Here is an 18,464-nt window from a genome sequence, read left to right on the forward strand (position 1 = left end):
AAAAGGCACCAAAAGACTCTCAGACCATGAGAAACAAGATTCTCTGGTCTGATGAAACCAAAATTGAACTCTTTGGCCTGAATGCCAAGTGTCACGTCTGAAAGAAACCCTACGGTGAAGCATGGTGGTGGCAGCATCATGCTGTGGAGATGTTTTTCAGCAGCAGGGACTGGGAGACTATTCAGGATCAAGGGAAAGATTAACTGATCAAAGTACAGCGAGATGCTTGATGGAAACCTGCTCCAGAGCCCTCAAAACCTCAGACTGGGGCGAAGGTTGACCTTCCAACAGGACAATGACCATAAGTACAGAGCCAAGAAAATGCAGGAGTGGCATCGGGACAAGTCTCTGAATGTCCTTGAGTGGCCGAGCCAGAGCCCGGACTTGAACCCGATCGAACATCTCTGGAAAGACCTGAAAATAGCTGTGCAACAACTCTCAAATCAAATCAAATAATAATAAAATCCGCTGAATACAACAGGTCTAGACCTTACAGTGAAATAATTATTTACAAGCCCTTACACAACAATGCAGTTTAAAGAAAAATAAGTGTTAAGAAAGTATTTATTAGAATAAAGTGAAGTAAAACAGTTTTTTAGAAGAATCTAACAGTAGCGAGGCTATATGTGACGACCCTCCCACTGTCTGCCGTATTCTCTCTTTGTTCTTGTTTCCTTATTAGGATGCCGGTGGGCGTAGTTGGGAGTCGTCGTCAGTTACATGGGAAACACCTGGGCCCGCTGTGTCATAGGATAAATACACCACTTCCCCATTCATGGAAGAGACTCTCTCCATGCAGACACCTTTACAGATTTTGTTGTGTATCTTGGTGGTTTTTGGTTGTTTGCTTTAGCACCTTTCAACACCCTGCATTATCACATTCATGCATGCAAAACACTCACTTACACTACTGATTACACACACCATTGTATATTGTACTTAGTTAATAAATATATTTTGTTATTCCTTATCTCCACGTTGTCTCCCTTTTGTTACGGGCTTTGAGCCGGTTCGTGACATATATACAAGGGGTACCGGTACAGAGTCAATGTGCAGGGGCACAGGTTAGTTGAGGTAATTAAGGTAATATGTACATGTAGGTTGAGGTAAAGTGACTATGCATAGATAATAAACAGAGAGTAGAAGCAGCGTAAAAATGGAGGTGGGGGGACAATGCAAATAGTCCGGGTAGCCATTTTATTAGCTGTTCAGGAGTCTTATGGTTTAGGGGAAGAAGCTGTTAAGAAGCCTTTTGTACCTTGACTTCGCGCTCCGGTACTGCTTGCCGTGTGGTAGCAGAGAGAACAGTCTATGACTAGGGTGGCTGGAGTCTTTTGCAATAAAGGTCCTGGATGGCAGGAAGCTTGTCCCCAGTGATGTACTGGGCCGTACACACTACCATCTGTGGAGCCTTGCGGTCGGAGGCCAAGCAGTTGCCATACCAGGCGGTGATACAACCGGTCAGGATGCTCTTGATGGTGCAGCTGTAGAACTTTTTGAGGATCTGAGCACCCATGCCAAATCTTTTCAGTCTCCTGAGGGGGAATAGGCATTGTTGTCCCCTCTTCACGACTGTCTTGGTGTGTTTGGACCATGATAGTTATATCCTTTGTCTTGATCACGTTGAGGGAGAGGTTGTTGTACTGGCACCACACTGCCAGGTCTCTGACCTCCTCCCTATAGGCTGTCTCATCGTTGTTGGTGATCAGGCCTCCACTGTTGTGTCGTCGGCAAACTTAATGATGGTGTTGGAGTCATGCTTGGCCATGCAATCAAGTGTGAACAGGAAGTACAGGAGGGGACAGCACGCACCCCTGAGGGGCCCCTGTTTTGAGGATCAGTGTGGCAGATGTGCTTTTGCCTACCCTTAACACCTGGGGGCGGTCCGTCAGGAAGTCCAGGATCCAGTTGCAGGTAGGTGTTTAGTCCCAGGGTCCGAGCTGTAGTCAATGAATAGCATTCTCACATAGGTGTTCCTTTTGTCCAGGTGGGAAAGGGCAGTGTGGAGTGCAATAGAGATTGCATCATCTGTGGATCTGTTGGGGAGGTATGCAAATTGGAGTGGGTCTAGGGTTCCTGGGATAATGGTGTTGATGTGAGCCATGACAGGCGTTTCAAAGCACTTCACGGCTACAGACGTGAGTGCTACGGGTCGGTAGTCATTTAGGTAGGTTATCTTAGTGTTCTTGGGTACAGGGACCGTGGTGGTCTGCTGGAAACATGTTGGTATTACAGTCTCGGTCAAAGATAAGGTTGAAAATGTCAGTGAAGACACTTGCCAGTTGGTCAGTGCATGCTCGGAGTACACGTTCTGGTAATCTGTCAATGTTGACCTGTTTAAAGGTCTTACATCGGCTACGGAGAGCATGAACACACTGTCGTCTGGAATAGCTGATGCTTTCATGCATGCTTCAGTGTTGCTTGCCTCGAAGCGAGCATAGTCTTGTTTCACTGAGCAGCTTGCAGCTGTGCTTCCCTTTTAAGTCCATAATAGCTTGCAAGCCCTGCCAAATCCAACGAGTGTCAACGTCGGTGTAGTACGATTCAATCTTAGTCCTGTATTGATGCTTTGCCTGTTTGATAGTTCATCGGAGGGCATGGCGAGAATTCTTGTGAGCATCCGGGTTAGAGTCCCGCTCCTTGAAAGCGGCACCTCTACCCTTTAGCTCAGTGTGGATGTTGCCTGTAATCCATGGCTTCTGGTTGGGGTATGTACGTACGGTCACTGTGCGGACTACGTCATCAATGCACTTATTGATGAAGCCAGTGACTGTGGTGTACTCTTCAGTGCCATCTGAAGAATCCCAGAACATATTCCAGTCTGTGGTAGCAAAACAGTTCTCTAGCTTAGCATCTTTGTCATCTGACCACTTCCTTATTGAGCGAGTCGCTGGTACTTTTTGCTTGTAAGCAGAAATCAGGAGGATAGAGTTATGGTCAGATTTGCCAAATGGAGGGCGAGAGAGAGCTTTGTATGCGTCTCTGTGTGTGGAGTAAAGGTGGTCTGGAGTTTTTTTCCTCTTGTTGCACATGTAACATGCTTATAGAAACGAGGTAAAACAGATTTAAGTTTCCCTGCATTAAAGTCCCTGGCCACTAGGAGCGTTGCCTCTGGATGAGGATTTTCTTGTTTGCTTATGGCCTTATACAGCTCGTTGGGTGCCGTGTTAGTGCCAGCATCAGTTTGTGGTAAATGGACAGCTACGAAAAATATAGATTAAAACTCTTGGTAAATAATAGTGTGGTCTACAGCTTATCACGAGATACTCTACCTGAGGTGAGCAAAACCTCAAGACTTCCTTATTAATATTAGATTTCGTGCACCAGCTGTTATTTACAAATAAACACAGACTGCCACCCCACAGACCGCCACAGCTGTTCTATCTTGCCGATGGACCGAAAACCCAGCCAGCTGTATGTTATTCATGTCGTCGTTCAGCCACTTCCATTTTATTATCCAATGATTTGACGTTGGATAATATCAAATCAAACTTTGTCACATGCGCTGAATAAAACAAGTGTAGACTTTACTGTGAAATGCTTACTTACAAGCCCTTAACCAACACTGCAGTTCAAGCAGAAGAAAATATTTACCAAGTAGACTAAAATAAAAAGTAATACAAAGTAACACAAATAGAATAACAATAACAAGGCTATATACAGGGGGCACCGGTACCGAGTCAGTGTGCGGGGGTACAGGCTAGTTGATTGTAACGGCAGCCTTCCTCTTCGTCTGAAGAGGAGGTGTAGCAGGGATCGGACCAAGACGCAGCGTAGCTCGTGTTCAACATGACTTTAATAAACAAGACGAAACTGTGAACACTTACAACAAAATAACAAACGTGGCAAACCGAAACAGCCCTATCTGGTGCAGAGAAAACACAGAGACAGGAAACAACCACCCACAAACCCAAACAAGCCACCTATCTATGATTCCCAATCAGAGACAACACAAAACATCTGCCTCTGATTGAGAACCATATTAGGCCAAACAGAAACAGACAAACTAGACACACAACATAGAATGCCCACCCAGCTCACGTCCTGACCAACACTAAAACAAGCAAAACACAAGAACTATGGTCAGAACGTGACATTGATGTAATTTGTACATGTAGGTGGGGGCGAAGTGACTATGCATAGGTAACAAACAAACAGCGAGTAGCAGCTGATGTTAGAGTAATTACTGTCCTGATATCCAGAAGCTCTTTTTGGTCATAAGAGACAGTGGCAGACACATTATGTACAAAATACGTTTCAAATAACGCAAACAAACACACACAATTGGTTAGGAGCCCGTAACACGGCAGCCATCCAACCTGACAGAGCTTGAGAGGATCTGCAGAGAAGAATGGGACAAACTCCCCAAATACATGTGTGCCAAGCTTGTTGTTACGAATCCCTTTGGCCCGACAGTCTAGGGGGGGATGGTAATGGGACCCGTAACATAACTCATGCAAAGTGTAACAGTGACAAAGTAACGGTGAGAACGAAATAACACAGACAACTTAATTACCGTCAAACACTCAGGGTTTATTTCTAAACACACGGTAAAGGGGGGCAGGAAAAAGGGGCTGAGCTGGACCCAAGGAAAGAAATAAGTATCCACAAACACCCCTAAGCTAGACTAGCCTACTTCACCAACAGCTAACTAACCAAAATACAGTGGGTGGTCCGCCCAGTTCTAACTAGTGTTTTTAACAAAGTTTACCTACGGGTAGTGTATGCCCATGGGCGAACTGTCTTGGTTACCCGCTTTTCCCACCAGCAAACAAACACCATAACCAAACACAATACTCACAGGTGGGGACAAAGTGACATGTATCATAAACCACACAAGAGATCTACAAACATATGGCATTTACAGAGAGATTTTACACAAAGAGATCAAGCTCTAGAGAACACAACTGACAGGGTTTTTAAACCAAGGGAAAGGGACTGTGATTGGGTAAGGGAAAAGGAGCAGGTCTCTTCCAATTAGCGACTGATTGATGACTGATTGGGGAATGATGATTGTCACCTGTCAGTAGGGGAGAAGGAGAGAAAAGAAATACACACAGGATACACACAGAATACTTGTATCCGTAACACTTGTAGTGTCATACCCAAGAAGACTCAAGGCTGTAATCGCTGCCAAAGGTGCTTCAACAAAGTACTGAGTAAAGGGTCTGAATACTTATTTAAATATGATATTTCAGTTTTTATTTGTAATACTTTTACAAAAATGTCTAAAAACCTGTTTTTACTTTGTCATTATGGGGTATTGTGTGTAGATTGATGAGGGGGGAAAACGATTGAATACATTTTAGAATAAATCAGTAACCTAACAAAATGTGGAAAAAGTCAAGGGTAATGAATACTTTCCGAAGGCACAGTATGACTACATAATCACAAACATAATAAATACATTGACATGAGTGCTCATTCACCATTATGCACACACATGTGCATGTACATACAGTACATTACATGCACACAGTAATGTGCACTCATTCGCACCATACTTTCATATCACAACCTCCACTTTATACTTTAAATAAGCATGAAGGATCCTACTATCCAAACACACACCAGAAGAGCACTTAACACATCCCATAGTCCCATTGTAGCAATATCTGTCTCTAAACTGTCTATATGTAAAATGTTGGCTGTGGTCCCTTGCTCCCTTTCATCTTAATGAACTGTATTGCACATATTTACGCTAACACGCACACGCACACACATGCACACACTATGCACGCACAAACACACGCATACACACACAAACAAACACACACAACACACGTGATTACAAGTTGGGTGAATTTTGGCACATTTGTTCTGACAGAGATGGTGTAACTGAGTCAGGTTTGTAGGCTTCCTTGCTTGCAAACGCTTTTCCAGTTCTGCCCACAAATTGTCTTTAGGATTGAGGTCAGGGCTTTGTGATGGCCACTCCAATACCTTGACTTTGTTGTCCTTAAGCCATTTTGCCACAACTTTGGAAGCATGCTTGGGGTCATTGTCCATTTGGAAGACCCATTTGCGACCAAGCTTTAACTTCCTGACTGATGTCTTGAGATGTTGTTTCAATATATCCACATCATTTTCCTCCCTCATGATGCCATCTATTTTGTGAAGTGCACCTCCTGCAGCAAAGTACCCCCACAACATGATGCTGCCACCCCCGTGCTTCACGGTTGGGATGGTGTTCTTCGGCTTGCAAGCGTCCCCCTTTTTCCTCTAAACATAATGATGGTCATTATGGCCAAACAGTTCTATTTTTGTTTCATCAGACCAGAGGACATTTCTCCAAAAAGTACAATCTTTGTCCCCATGTGCAGTTGCAAACCGTAGTCTGGCTTTTTTATGGCGGTTTAAGAGCAGTGGCTACTTTCTTGCTGAGTGGCCTTTCAGGTTATGTCGATATAGGACTCGTTTTACTGTGGATATAGATACTTTTGTACCTGTTTCCTTCTGCATCTTCACAAGGTCCTTTGCTGTTGTTCTGGGATTGATTTGCACTTTTCGCACCAAAGTACATTCATCTCTAGGAGACAGAACGCATCTCCTTCCTGAGCGGTATGACGGCTGCGTGGTCCCATGGTGTTTATACTTGCGTACTATTGTTTGTACAGATGAACGTGGTGCCTTCAAGCGTTTGGAAATTGCTCCCAAGGATGAACCAGACTTGTGGTCTACCATTTTTCTTCTGAGGTCTTGGCTGATTTCTTTTGATTTTCCCATGATGTCAAGCAAAGAGGCACTGAGTTTGAAGGTAGGCCTTGAAATACATCCACAAGTACACCTCCAATTGACTCAAATGATGTCAATTAGCCTATCAGAAGCTTTTAAAGCCATGACATAATTTTCTGGAATTTTCCAAGCTGTTTAAAGGCACAGTCAATTTAGTGTATGTAAACTTCTGACCCACTGGAATTGTGATACAGTGAATTATAAGTGAAATAATAATAATAATAATCTGTAAACAATTGTTGAAAAAAATGACTTGTGTCATACACAAAGTACATGTCCTAACCGACTTGCCAAAACTATAGTTTGTTAACAAGAAATTTGTGGAGTGGTTGAAAAACGAGTTTTAATGACTCCAACCTAAGTGTATGTAAACTTCCGACTTCAACTGTACATGTGACATTTTAGTCATTTAGCAGGTGCTCTTATCCAGAGCGACTTACAGTTAGTGTGTTCATCTTAAGATAGCTAGCTGAGACAACCACATATCACAGTCAAATATACAAGATACAAACATTCCATTCCAGCTAAACAATGAAAATAGGCTAGCGTTTTGCTAACAACACATTTTCATACACATCTAAAATCTCTGTCAAACTCTTCAATTAAACCTGAAGCAACAATATGTTCATGCCTACTGCAATTCCAATTACTGAAAACAATAACACATGGGTACACATGAAGTTACCATAAGCAATCATTTTTGATGAAAACATTAGAAAAATTGGTGGATAAAGCGTTTTGGAAATAAACCTTCTGTGGAATAATTAGATGTGTCAAAACACTGGATAATTGGAGAAATGTTCAAAACGTTTGACAAGTTAGAACATCTAGGAGCACCTATCTGTCATATATTGCTTGTACACTCTGAGGTGTGACAGCAATCAATGTATGAGTTCCTGTTGGTTTGGTAGAGGGGGAGGACTGAAGGACCATTTGTCATCTGCGATGCCTTTGAAATTGTCAGTTGATTTTACTTGCTGTGACTGAATGAGGACACCCTGGCCAAGATAAGAAGGGTTGGCTGGATTGTTGTTGCTATTACATCTCTGTCATTACAGTGAGAGATGTTTTCAAAACATCAATTTGTGTTCTGTTCAAAGCAATTTGCCTCAATCTCGTTTAATTTTCTTGTCGATAGACGCAACACAAAAGATCATGGTGATCAAATGGAGGAGGTATCCATAGCCAGGTACATTACCAGATTAATGGGATTTGAGGGTGTTTATTGTGTCTTTGCCAAGCTAGCAGCAAGGTGAATTAGAGACACGTGACACATTCACGGATGGCCATTGATTATTTCTGTTTGAGCAGCAGCTGCAACAGTCCAGCTGATCTCTATAAGATATGGATGGACTCATTGAGTTGATCTGATAATCTGTTCCACTGTCAGAACGATCCCTCAGATTGTTATCCAGCTCAGCAGAATGCCCTTGGTGGATTGCTTAGGAGCTTGTGGTCTTTGTTGGAGATCTCAGTATTGCAATCGCTCCCGTTGCTTTATATAGGGGTGTTATGCTCATAATACATGATGCCTGGCATCAGCTGCTTTTGTTAGGAAGTGTTTTGGTTTAAATCACATCCATCCGTCCATCCATCCAGCCATTCATCCATCCATCATGATAGTTCAGGGGCCCTGACCGCTCTGGCTGCACTGCCTGACTGTCCCCAGTGATGAGGCAGGATGCCACTCTGCATATGCATGGGCACAGAGAGGGACAATCGATGGCATCAAATGTGACAGTGCCAGCGTGACTAAGGAGTTCACCCCCGTCAGGGGAGAGGGAGGAGTGAAGGGGCAGATTGAGTTGCCCTGCATGGGCAGCACACAACCTCTTCTGCAGGGAAATTAGGAAGATGAAGGAGGAAGAAGAATAGGTATTGAAGGGAAGGAACACATACTCAAATGAAGACTTGGTATAAAATACAGTTATTGTCCTTTTTACTGATTTGAAATAAAACTTTTTTTGTGAGTAAGACATGTCATACTGTGTGTCTGACTGTGTTTCTTAGGAGACGGGCAGGTGGACTTCGATGAGTTCATGACGATCCTAGGACCCAAGCTCCTGTCGTCTGAAACCAGGGAGGGCTTCCTTGGGAGCACGATAGACAGCATATTCTGGCAGGTAAGGACTTCTCTCTTTTCACCTCTATCTTCTATCACCTTTCCTTTACCAAGCAGTGGCCTGCAATAGCTGCAGCCATGGCCAAGTTGTGCAATAGCTGGCAGTGAAATCGAAGACGTTTATTCATCTTGATTTGCACAATGACGATCAGTGTAGAGGCAGCAAAGAGTGTAGTGTGTCAGTTCCTGATGGACAGATGTTGTCTTGTCTGGTGGCAGTGCCTTCTGCCTTGGAGATGCTGACAGGACATAATCTATGTGCCATTTGGCCAGATGTTCCTGCACTGAACCATAATGGAGGGGGGAGAGGATGATAGCTAGCGAGGGGTCAGAGTAGTGAGTGGATGACTAAGATGGCATGATTGTGTAATAGAGGGGAACACAATTATAGTGTGTGTGTGTGTGCGCGCGCGTGTGTGTGTAAGTGTGTGCGTGTGTGTGTGCATGCGTGCATGCGTGCGTGCATGTGAAAGAGAGAGAGAGAAGTAACAGAGTGAGTGGAATTGACACGGTGAGAAGATTCGAGCGAGTGAAAGAAGCGGGGGGTGAAAGCAAATGAATGAAAGAGTTAGAGAGTAGAGTGTAATGGAGAGAGAGAGAACAACCATAGCCACGGGTAGTAAGGGTAATGAGGGTGCTGCAGCAGCCCCTGAAAAATCTGAAAAATCTCTATATATTATACAAAATAAATATACAGTTTTTCTTTATGTTTACTATTTTCTACATTGTAGAATAATAGTGAAGACATCAAAACTATGAAATAACACATAATGGAATCATGTAGTAACCAAAAAAGTGTTAAACAAATCAAAATATATATTAGATTTGAGATTCTTCAAAGTAGCCACCCTTTGCCTTGATGACAGCTTTGCACACTCTTGGCATTCTCTCAACCAGCTTCATGAGGAAAATAAAATCTCTGACCTACGCGGAAGATTAACTTTTTCCTTTAACGAGTCCAACGAGAAGGATATACTGCTTTCACTGGAACAGGCCCAGATCTCCGTAAAAGGGGCCGCAGATCGGACAGCCTTCTGAGAATCCGTAGGCGAGCAAGTAAGCTCCCACTGCCATCCGTTCTTCTTGCTAACGTGCAAATCAATGGGAAATAAAATTGATGACCTACGGTTAAGATTATCCTACCAACGGGACATTCAAAACTGTAATATCTTATGCTTCACGGAGTCGTGGCTGAACGACGACATTATCAACATACAGCTGGCTAGTTTCACACTGTATCGGCAGGATAGAACAGCAGCATCTGGTGATTTTTGTAAATAACAACTGGTGCACAATATCTAAAGAAGTCTCAAGGTTTTGCTCGCCTATCTACCTAGAGAGTTTTCATCTGTATTTTTCATAGCTGTCTACAAACCACCACAGACTGATGCTGGCACTAAGACCCCTCTCAATGAGCTGTATTCCGCCATAAGCAAACAGGAAAACGCTCACCCAGATGCGGCGCTCCTAGTGGCCAGGGACTTTAATGCAGGGAAACAGAAATTTGGTAAGATTTCAATCAGCATGTTACATGTGCACAAGAGGGAAAATAACTCTTTACTCCACACACAGAGACGCATACAAAGCTCTCCCTCGCCCTCCATTTGGCAAATTTGACCATAATTCTATCCTCCTGATTACTGCTTACAAGCAAAAAGTAAAGCAGGAAGTACCAGCGACTCGATCAATAAAAAGTTGGTCAGATGAAGCAGATGCTAAGCTACAGGACTGTTTTCCTAGCACAGACTGGAATATGTTCCGGGATTCCTCCGATGGCATTGAGGAGTACACCACATCAGCCATTGGCTTCATCAATAAGTGCATCAATGACGTTGCCCCAACAGTGACCATACGTACTGTACATACCCCAACGAGAAGCCATGGATTATAGGCAACATCCGCACTGAGCTAAAGGCTAGAGCTGACGCTTTCAAGGACCGGGACTCTAACCCGGAAGCTTATAAGAAATCCCGCTATGCCCTCTGACAAACCATCAAACAGGCAAAGCGTCAATACAGGACTAAGATCGAATCGTACTACACCGGCTCTGATGCTCGTCGGATGTGGCAGGGCTTGCAAACCATTACCGACTACAAAGTGAAGCACAGCCGAGAGCTGCCCAATGACACGAGCCTACCAGATGAGCTAAACTTCTTCTATGCTCACTTCAAGGCAAATAACACTGAAACACACATGAGAGCACCAGCTGTTCCTGAAGTCTGTGTGATAATGCTCTCCGCAGCCGATGTGAGTAAGACCTTTAAACAGGTCAACATTCACAAGGCCGCAGGGCCAAACGGATTACCAGGATGTGTACTGCGAGCATGCGCTGACCAACTGGCAAGTGTCTTCACTGACATTTTCAACCTCTCCCTGTCCGAGTCTGTAATACCAACATGTTCTAAGCAGACCACCATGGTCCCTGCACCCAAGAACAACAAGGTGACCTGCCTAAATGACTACCGACCAGTAGCACTCACGTCTGTAGCCATGAAGTGCTTTGAAAGGCTAGTCATGGCTCACATCAACACCATTATCTCAGAAACACTCCAATTTGCATACCACCCTAACATATCCACAGATGATGCAATCTCTATTGCACACGCTGATCCTCAACACAGGGCCCCCTCATGGGTACGTGCTCAGTCCCCTCCTTTACTCCCTGTTCACTCATGACTGCACAGCCAGAAACAACTCCAACACCATCATTAAGTTTGCCGATGACACAACAGTGGTAGGCCTGATCACCGACAATGATGAGACAGTCTATAGGGAGGAGGTCAGAGATCCCTCAACGTGATCAAGACAAAAGAGACTATTGTGGACTACAGGAAAAAGAGGACCGAGCATTCTCATCAACGGGGCTGTAGTGGAGCAGGTTGAGAGCTTCAAGTTCCTTGGTGTCCACATCACCAACAAACTAACATGGTCCAAGCACACCAAGACAGTCGTGAAGAGAGCACGACAAAACCTATTCCCCCTCAGGAGACTGAAAAGATTTGGCATGGGTCCTCAGATCCTCAAAAGGTTCTACAGCTGCACCATCGAGAGCATCCTGACTGGTTGCATTACTGCCGGGAATGGCAACTGCTCGGCCTCCGACTGCAAGGCACTACAGAGGGTAGTGCGTATGGCCCAGTACATCACTGAGGTCAAGCTTCCTGCCATCCAGGATCTCTATACCAGGCGGTGTCAGAGGGAGGCCCTAATAATTGTCAAAGACTCCAGCCACCCTAGTCATAGACTGTTCTCTCTGCTACCCCTTGGCAAGCAGTACCAGAGCACCAAGTCCAGGTCCAAGAGGTTTCAAAACAGCATCTACCCCCAAGCCATAAGACTCCTGAACATCTAATCAAATGGCTACGCAGACTATTTGCATTGTCCCCCCCCCCCCCCCCCCACCCGTCTCTACCCACATGTACATATTACCTCAATTACCTCGTCTAACCAGTGCCCCAGCACATTGACTCTGTACCGTTACCCCCCTGTATAGTCTCGCTATTGTTATTTTACTGCTGCTCTTTAATTAGTTGTTACTTTTTTTCTTATTCTTACTTTATTTTTATTTTTTTACTGCATTGTTGGTTAGGGGCTCATAAGTAAGCATTTCACTGTAAGGTCTACTACACCTGTTGTATTCGGCGCATGTTACTAATACATTTTTATTTGATTTGATGAGGTAGTCACCTAGAATGCATTTCAATTAACAGGTGTGCCTTGTTAAAAGTGAGGTTTGTGGAATTTATTTCCTTCTTAATGCGTTTGAGCCAATCAGTTGTGTTGTGACAAGGTAGGGGTGGTATACAGAAGATATCCCTATTTGGTAAAAGACCAAGTCCATATTATGGCAAAAACAGCTCAAATAAGCAAAGAGAAACGATAGTACATCATTATTTTAAAGACTTGAAGGTCTGTCAATCCGGAATATTTCAAGAACTTTGAAAGTTTCTTCAAGTGCAGTTGCAAAAACCATCATGCGCTATGATGAAACTGGCTCTCATGAGGACCGCCACAGGAAAGGAAGACCCAGAGTTACCTCTGCTGCAGAGGATAAGTTCATTAGAGTTAACTGCAACTCAGATTGCATCCAAAATAAAGTTAAAGTAACAGACACATCTCAACATCAACTGTTCATAGGAGACTGCGTGATACAGGCCTTCATGGTCGATTTGCTGCAAAGAAACCACTACTAAAGGACACCAATAATAAGAAGAGACTTCGTTGGGCCAAGAAACACGAGCAATGGACATTAGACTGGTGGAAATCTGTCCTTTTGTCTGATGAGTCCTAATTTGAGATTTCTGGTTCCAACCGCTGTGTCTTTGTGACACGCAGAGTAGGTGAACAGATGATCTCCATATGTGTGGTTCCCACCATGGAAAATGGAGGAGGAGGTGTGATGGTGTGGGGGTGCTTTGCTGGTGACACTGTCAGTGATTTATTTAGAATTCAAGGCACACTTAACCAGCATGGCTACATCAGCATTCTGCAGCGATACGCCATCCCATCTGGTTTGCGCTTAATGGGACTATCATTTGTTTTTCAACAAGACAATGACCAAAAACACACCTCCAGGCTGTGTAAGGGCTATTTGACCAAGAAGGAGGGTGATGGAGTACTGCATCAGATGACCTGGCCTCCACAATCACCCGACCTCAACCCAATTGAGATGGTTTGGGATGAGTTGGACCGCAGAGTGAAGGAAAAGCATCCAACAAGTGCTCAGCATATGTGGAAACTACTTCAAGACTGTTGGAAAGGCATTCCAGGTGAAGCTGGTTGAGAGAATGCCAAGAGTATGCAAAGCTGTCATCAAGGCAAAGGGTGGCTACTTTAAAAAAATCAAAAATATATTTTGATTTGTTTAATACTTTTTAGGTTGCTACATAATTTATATGTGTTATTTCATAGTTTTGATATCTTCACTCTTATTCTACAATGTAGAAAATAGTAAAAATAGAGAAAAACACTTAAATGAGTAGGTGTGTCCAAACTTTTGACTGGTACTGTATATGTTTTGAAAAAATAAATGTTCACAAAAGTAGTGCGCCTGCCCTTTACTAGTCCTGTATTAGCCAACCAATATATTCTTCTTTTTTTTTTACCCAACATGACAAGAAAATCACAGCACCCCTATAAGAACAACACTAGGGGGGAGAGAGAGAGAGAAAGAGAGGGACATTTGGCTCCGTGGAGCACACTTGGCAGGTTTCTCTCTCTGATGCTATTATGGCTGTGACCCGGTTTGTCTCTGGTGAGCAGGAGCTCTTGGTTTACATTGTGAGGACATGCTCTCTGGTGCTGCAGGTGCAGACACTGTGGTCTCCATGCCAACCCTGTTTAAACTGAGATGACCTGCTCTGACCTTGGCTTGCTGATATGAGAATGGAGAATGGAGATCAGAGCGTGTGGTTGTCTGAAAAGTGTTATATTTCAACAACAAAAAAAGAGGGAAATCAGGGAATTGGAGTTGCTCAGATGATTTCTAGCTACTACTTTCAAAATTGTGTCTACAGCTGTCCTCCAAAGAGGGGGGCTAGAGTTGGTTTTGTGTCTCTGGAGGAATTGGTTCCCTCACATTCATGCTCACATTTATCACTGTTTGATAAATGAATATCCAGAGGCGCTTGGTTGATAATCTTGCTAATCTAATTTTATTTGTGAGAATATACAGTATATATCTTTGCTCTTCAGAAAAAAGTATCTTAATGTGATTCCATCCTGATAATCCCTCCTCATTCTTCATGGTCGATGTATTGTAGCCTACAGTTTTACATTTTGATGTCCGGCTTCCTGCATTAACTTGCATAAAAGTGTGTGTGTGACACCTGTTTTGTTGCTCAATGGTTTTCCTGCCCATTTCCTGTTTACTGGTTCTTATTTACGTACAGTAGCTTGTCTCTCTGAGTCAGAAACCTTTTGTGTGTAGTATCTGGTAGTATTTCTTTCTGAATTGAGAGCTGACTATTCATTCACCTGAGCTCCCTGCTCTCTGAATGAGTTTAACAGAATCATTTTTATATATTTTTTACTTTAACGTCTCTCCATTCAAGTCGAACAAAAAACTGACTTTTCTATTTTCTTTGCTTCTCAGTAACTTGAATTGTTAATTAAATTCACTTAATCTATATTTACTTAGACTACATAGCAATTTACGTTAAGGGGCTTGTTGGGAGGTGTAAAAACAGAGGTACTCTTTGGGATTTGAACTTGCAACACTCTGTGTTTTCAGCCAAGTGTTTTCCTAACCAGACCACTAAGCAGATATTATAGGGTCTAAAAAGTCTCCTCTTCAGAGGAATCCTCCAATTAAGTAGGTGGAGAGAAAGAGTTAGAGAGAAGAATGCTGAACCAACATGTCCTGTAGTTAAGACTAGTCTGAGTACCAGTCTCTTTAGCTAACATTCCACTCCTTGCCACTCCTTGTCATTGCCAAATAGGCTCTTTCAATATGCGTTGGATTTACCACGGAGTTGCTCATTGTTTGTTGGAAATATTTTCCATGGCATGAAAACGTGGAGCCTCAAATAGAATTAGTAACAAAGTCAAAAACAAACATTTAGCTATTAGCTAGGAAAGTTTTTGTATTGTGGTTTTGTGGTTGGAATTGCAGTATTTATTTAGTTTGAGAATTTAGATGTGAGTTAGCAACATTTGACAGACTGGTTTCATCTGGACAATCAAAAAAAATGGTTGCTTAACAACCGGATAACAAGTTGTTCTGTGGAGAGAATAAAAAGTGATAGAGTTCCAATATTTGCATAATCGTTGTGATTGGAGGATAGCTGTGAGGGTGATCGAAACATGATCAAATCTTCTGCTCTCCTTGAGCTCATTAATGATAGAACATTCATATTTGAAAATGGCAGAAAGGCCAGTCTCTTTGGCACATGGAGTACAGGGAGGGGATTAGCTAAAGAGATTGGTACCCAGGCTAAGTTAAGACTGCATCAAAAAACAACCTGAAATGTTATTTTTTGCCAATCAAAGGGTAAAAGTACAGCTTATTATCATTCATGGTAAATGCAAACAACAACCATATGGACGCTATCCCAACTTCCATTCCATATTGATGTGTTTCAGTTACAGTAAAAAGAGTACAACCACTTAACGTTAATGAATATAGTACTCGCTACCCGCTAGACACAGACCTCATTTCAATGTCCAGTTTTGATTTATATTTCATTGAGTTGTCAACTAATATGAATTCAACATGAAATATACAAACATTTGAAGCATGTTGTTGGGTTAAAAAAATACATACATTTCGGAAATTCCTTTACGTTGTTGACTTTTAGCAAATTACAAGCACTTTGTTGATGTAAAAATAGCTTTATATAAATACTTTTATTTGATTGATTGTTGGAATGAAAACCAGAAAGTGGCTATGATGAACAAGAACAAAGTAATAAAGTGCTATAAGGGCCATCATCAAACAAGACCGTCAAAGGTTTCACATCACAGCGTTATGACTGTGCCTCTTGGCAGAACACATCCGAGGTGAAATCTGAATACATTTGAATAGCCAACTTGTCCCATACATGAATCAGGATGACGGGCCAGACACACAACAATTCTGCGACACTGAAAGCATTAGCTGGGAGATGAGAGTAACCTTACGAAAGTTTCTGGCTGTCAATGCTTCCGCTGGCATTTTATAAATCTCTTATGCCACAGAGAATAAAAACCAGCACTGTCCTCATCCTCCATCCTCCCCTCCGCGGGGACAGTGCTGGTTTTTATTCTCTGTGGCATCTTGTGGCAGGGTCTTTCTCCGTTAGGGTCTTTGTGTGTCACCAAGCAGGTGCAGGGCTCCTCAGCTCAGTCTCTCTGAGAGACACCAGGCTGTTTGTGTTCGTGCGTGTGTGTCACAGTCAGTTAGGAAAGCTAAGGCTAGCTTTTTCAAAAATAAATTTGCATCCTGTAGCACTAATTCCAAAAAGTTTTTGGACACTGTAAAGTCCATGTAGAATAAGAGCACCTCCTCCCAGCTGCCCACTGCACTGAGGCTAGGAAATACTGTCACCACCAATAAATCTCTGATAATCGATCATTTCAATAAGCATTTTTCTACGGCTGGCCATGCTTTCCACCTGGCTACCCCTACCCCGGCCAACAGCTCTAAACTCCCCACAGCAGTGGTGTTAATGCTAAATTGTAATTATGTTGCCTCTATGGGCTATTTATTGCATTACCTCCCTACTCTTCTACATTTGCACACACTGAACATAGATTTTTTTTCTATTGTGTTATTGTAAATGAGAACTTGTTCTCAACAGGCCTACCTGGTTAAATAAAGGTGAAATAAAATAATAAATAAATAATTAAGGCTCCTCAGCTCAGTCACTCTAAGACGCAAGCTGAAGAAGGCACAAGGCATTATTAGACACTTTAGACTTTAGAGGTCTTCACCGGTTCTGCAACTGGTGCCGCAGCAGAAGAGTTCTTAAGACCAGTGCCATTTCTGAGTCCTGTTTTTCTGTTATCTGAAAGCTACTTAGTCAACCATCTTTTTAGCAGTTGACTACAGAACCCCATGACATACTGTAACACTCAATCTAAGTGAATTTCCTCAAGTCAAATTTTAGCTTAGTCATACATTGAGGTCAATGGAGTAAGTGAAAATGCACCTTAAATTTAAGTTTATGATTCGCTGGGTAGAAAAACAATTAAATCTACTAATGTCGAGGTGATGGTGTCACACTCACATCCTTCCCAGTTGGAGGTTGGTTGGTTCAGTAAGAAATTATTTAACATTCTGTCATGGCTCTTACCTACCTACTCACTCACCTGTAGCAGTTCTTAATGTACCTAATTATCCCATTGGGGTGACTATGTGCATGTAATTAAACAACAGCAACATCTCATGTTCGTGTCGATGGTAATTTTAATCATCTGCCTCTCGCTTTCAGAGGGTTTCTCTAATGATACCACAATTACAAGCGCACCTCATCAGCTTTTCATGTGGTTTGGGGTTTGAGTGTCATTGCTTTGATATTCTCTACACTCTGAGTAAGTCTCCATCAGTATTCCTGAGAGCATAAAAGGCATTACTCTCCCTCTTCCTCTCCCTGCCTCTGACCAGCACACAAAGATAGTGAGGATCCAAATTAAACAAGCGTTATGAGAGCTTTGTGTTACTTCTTTTACTCTGTTTCTCATTAGTACTGCAGAATACAAAAGACTGTCAACAGAATAGTGATGTACAGGTTGTCTCATAATCCGCGGTCACCACTGGTGGGTTTTGGGTCATTAAATATTGTGTGGATGAAGGGCGGGTGAGTGGCGGGCGGGTTGAATAAACAGAAAACAGTACCTTAAAAAATCCATAAATGTATCATTCTTGTGCAAGTTTTATCTATAGACTACATTTCGTTTTTTTTTCAGATACACTTTTTCTCAGATAAACTTTATCACTTAGGCTATAGTCTGGCAGGTTTATTAGCAATTGCAGGCAGGTGTGGGGGACTTGCTAAGAGCCTTGCAAGAGCCTTGCAAGTAATCTAATGCAAGGCTCTTGCTACTTTCACCATTACTGACAAATGATTATATTAATTAGTCCCCAAGCAGAGAAGGGGAGGGAAGAGGAGTAACACTTCTACCACAC

The 18,464-nt window shown here is 42.8% G+C and overlaps 1 protein-coding gene across 2 annotated transcripts in view; it reads left to right on the plus strand.

Annotated features, from left to right (window-relative positions):
* Positions 1-18,464, plus strand: part of caln1 (calneuron 1) — a 103,623-nt gene that overhangs the window by 35,207 nt on the left and 49,952 nt on the right. For both annotated transcript variants that reach the window (XM_071357302.1, XM_071357301.1), the window contains exon 4: positions 8,746-8,858. In XM_071357302.1, coding sequence (XP_071213403.1) covers positions 8,746-8,858 — 113 coding nt within the window. The remainder of the gene's footprint in view (positions 1-8,745; positions 8,859-18,464) is intronic.

The sequence above is a fragment of the Salvelinus alpinus genome, chromosome 21, assembly GCF_045679555.1.
Source record: "Salvelinus alpinus chromosome 21, SLU_Salpinus.1, whole genome shotgun sequence".
NCBI classification, from domain to species: domain Eukaryota; kingdom Metazoa; phylum Chordata; class Actinopteri; order Salmoniformes; family Salmonidae; genus Salvelinus; species Salvelinus alpinus.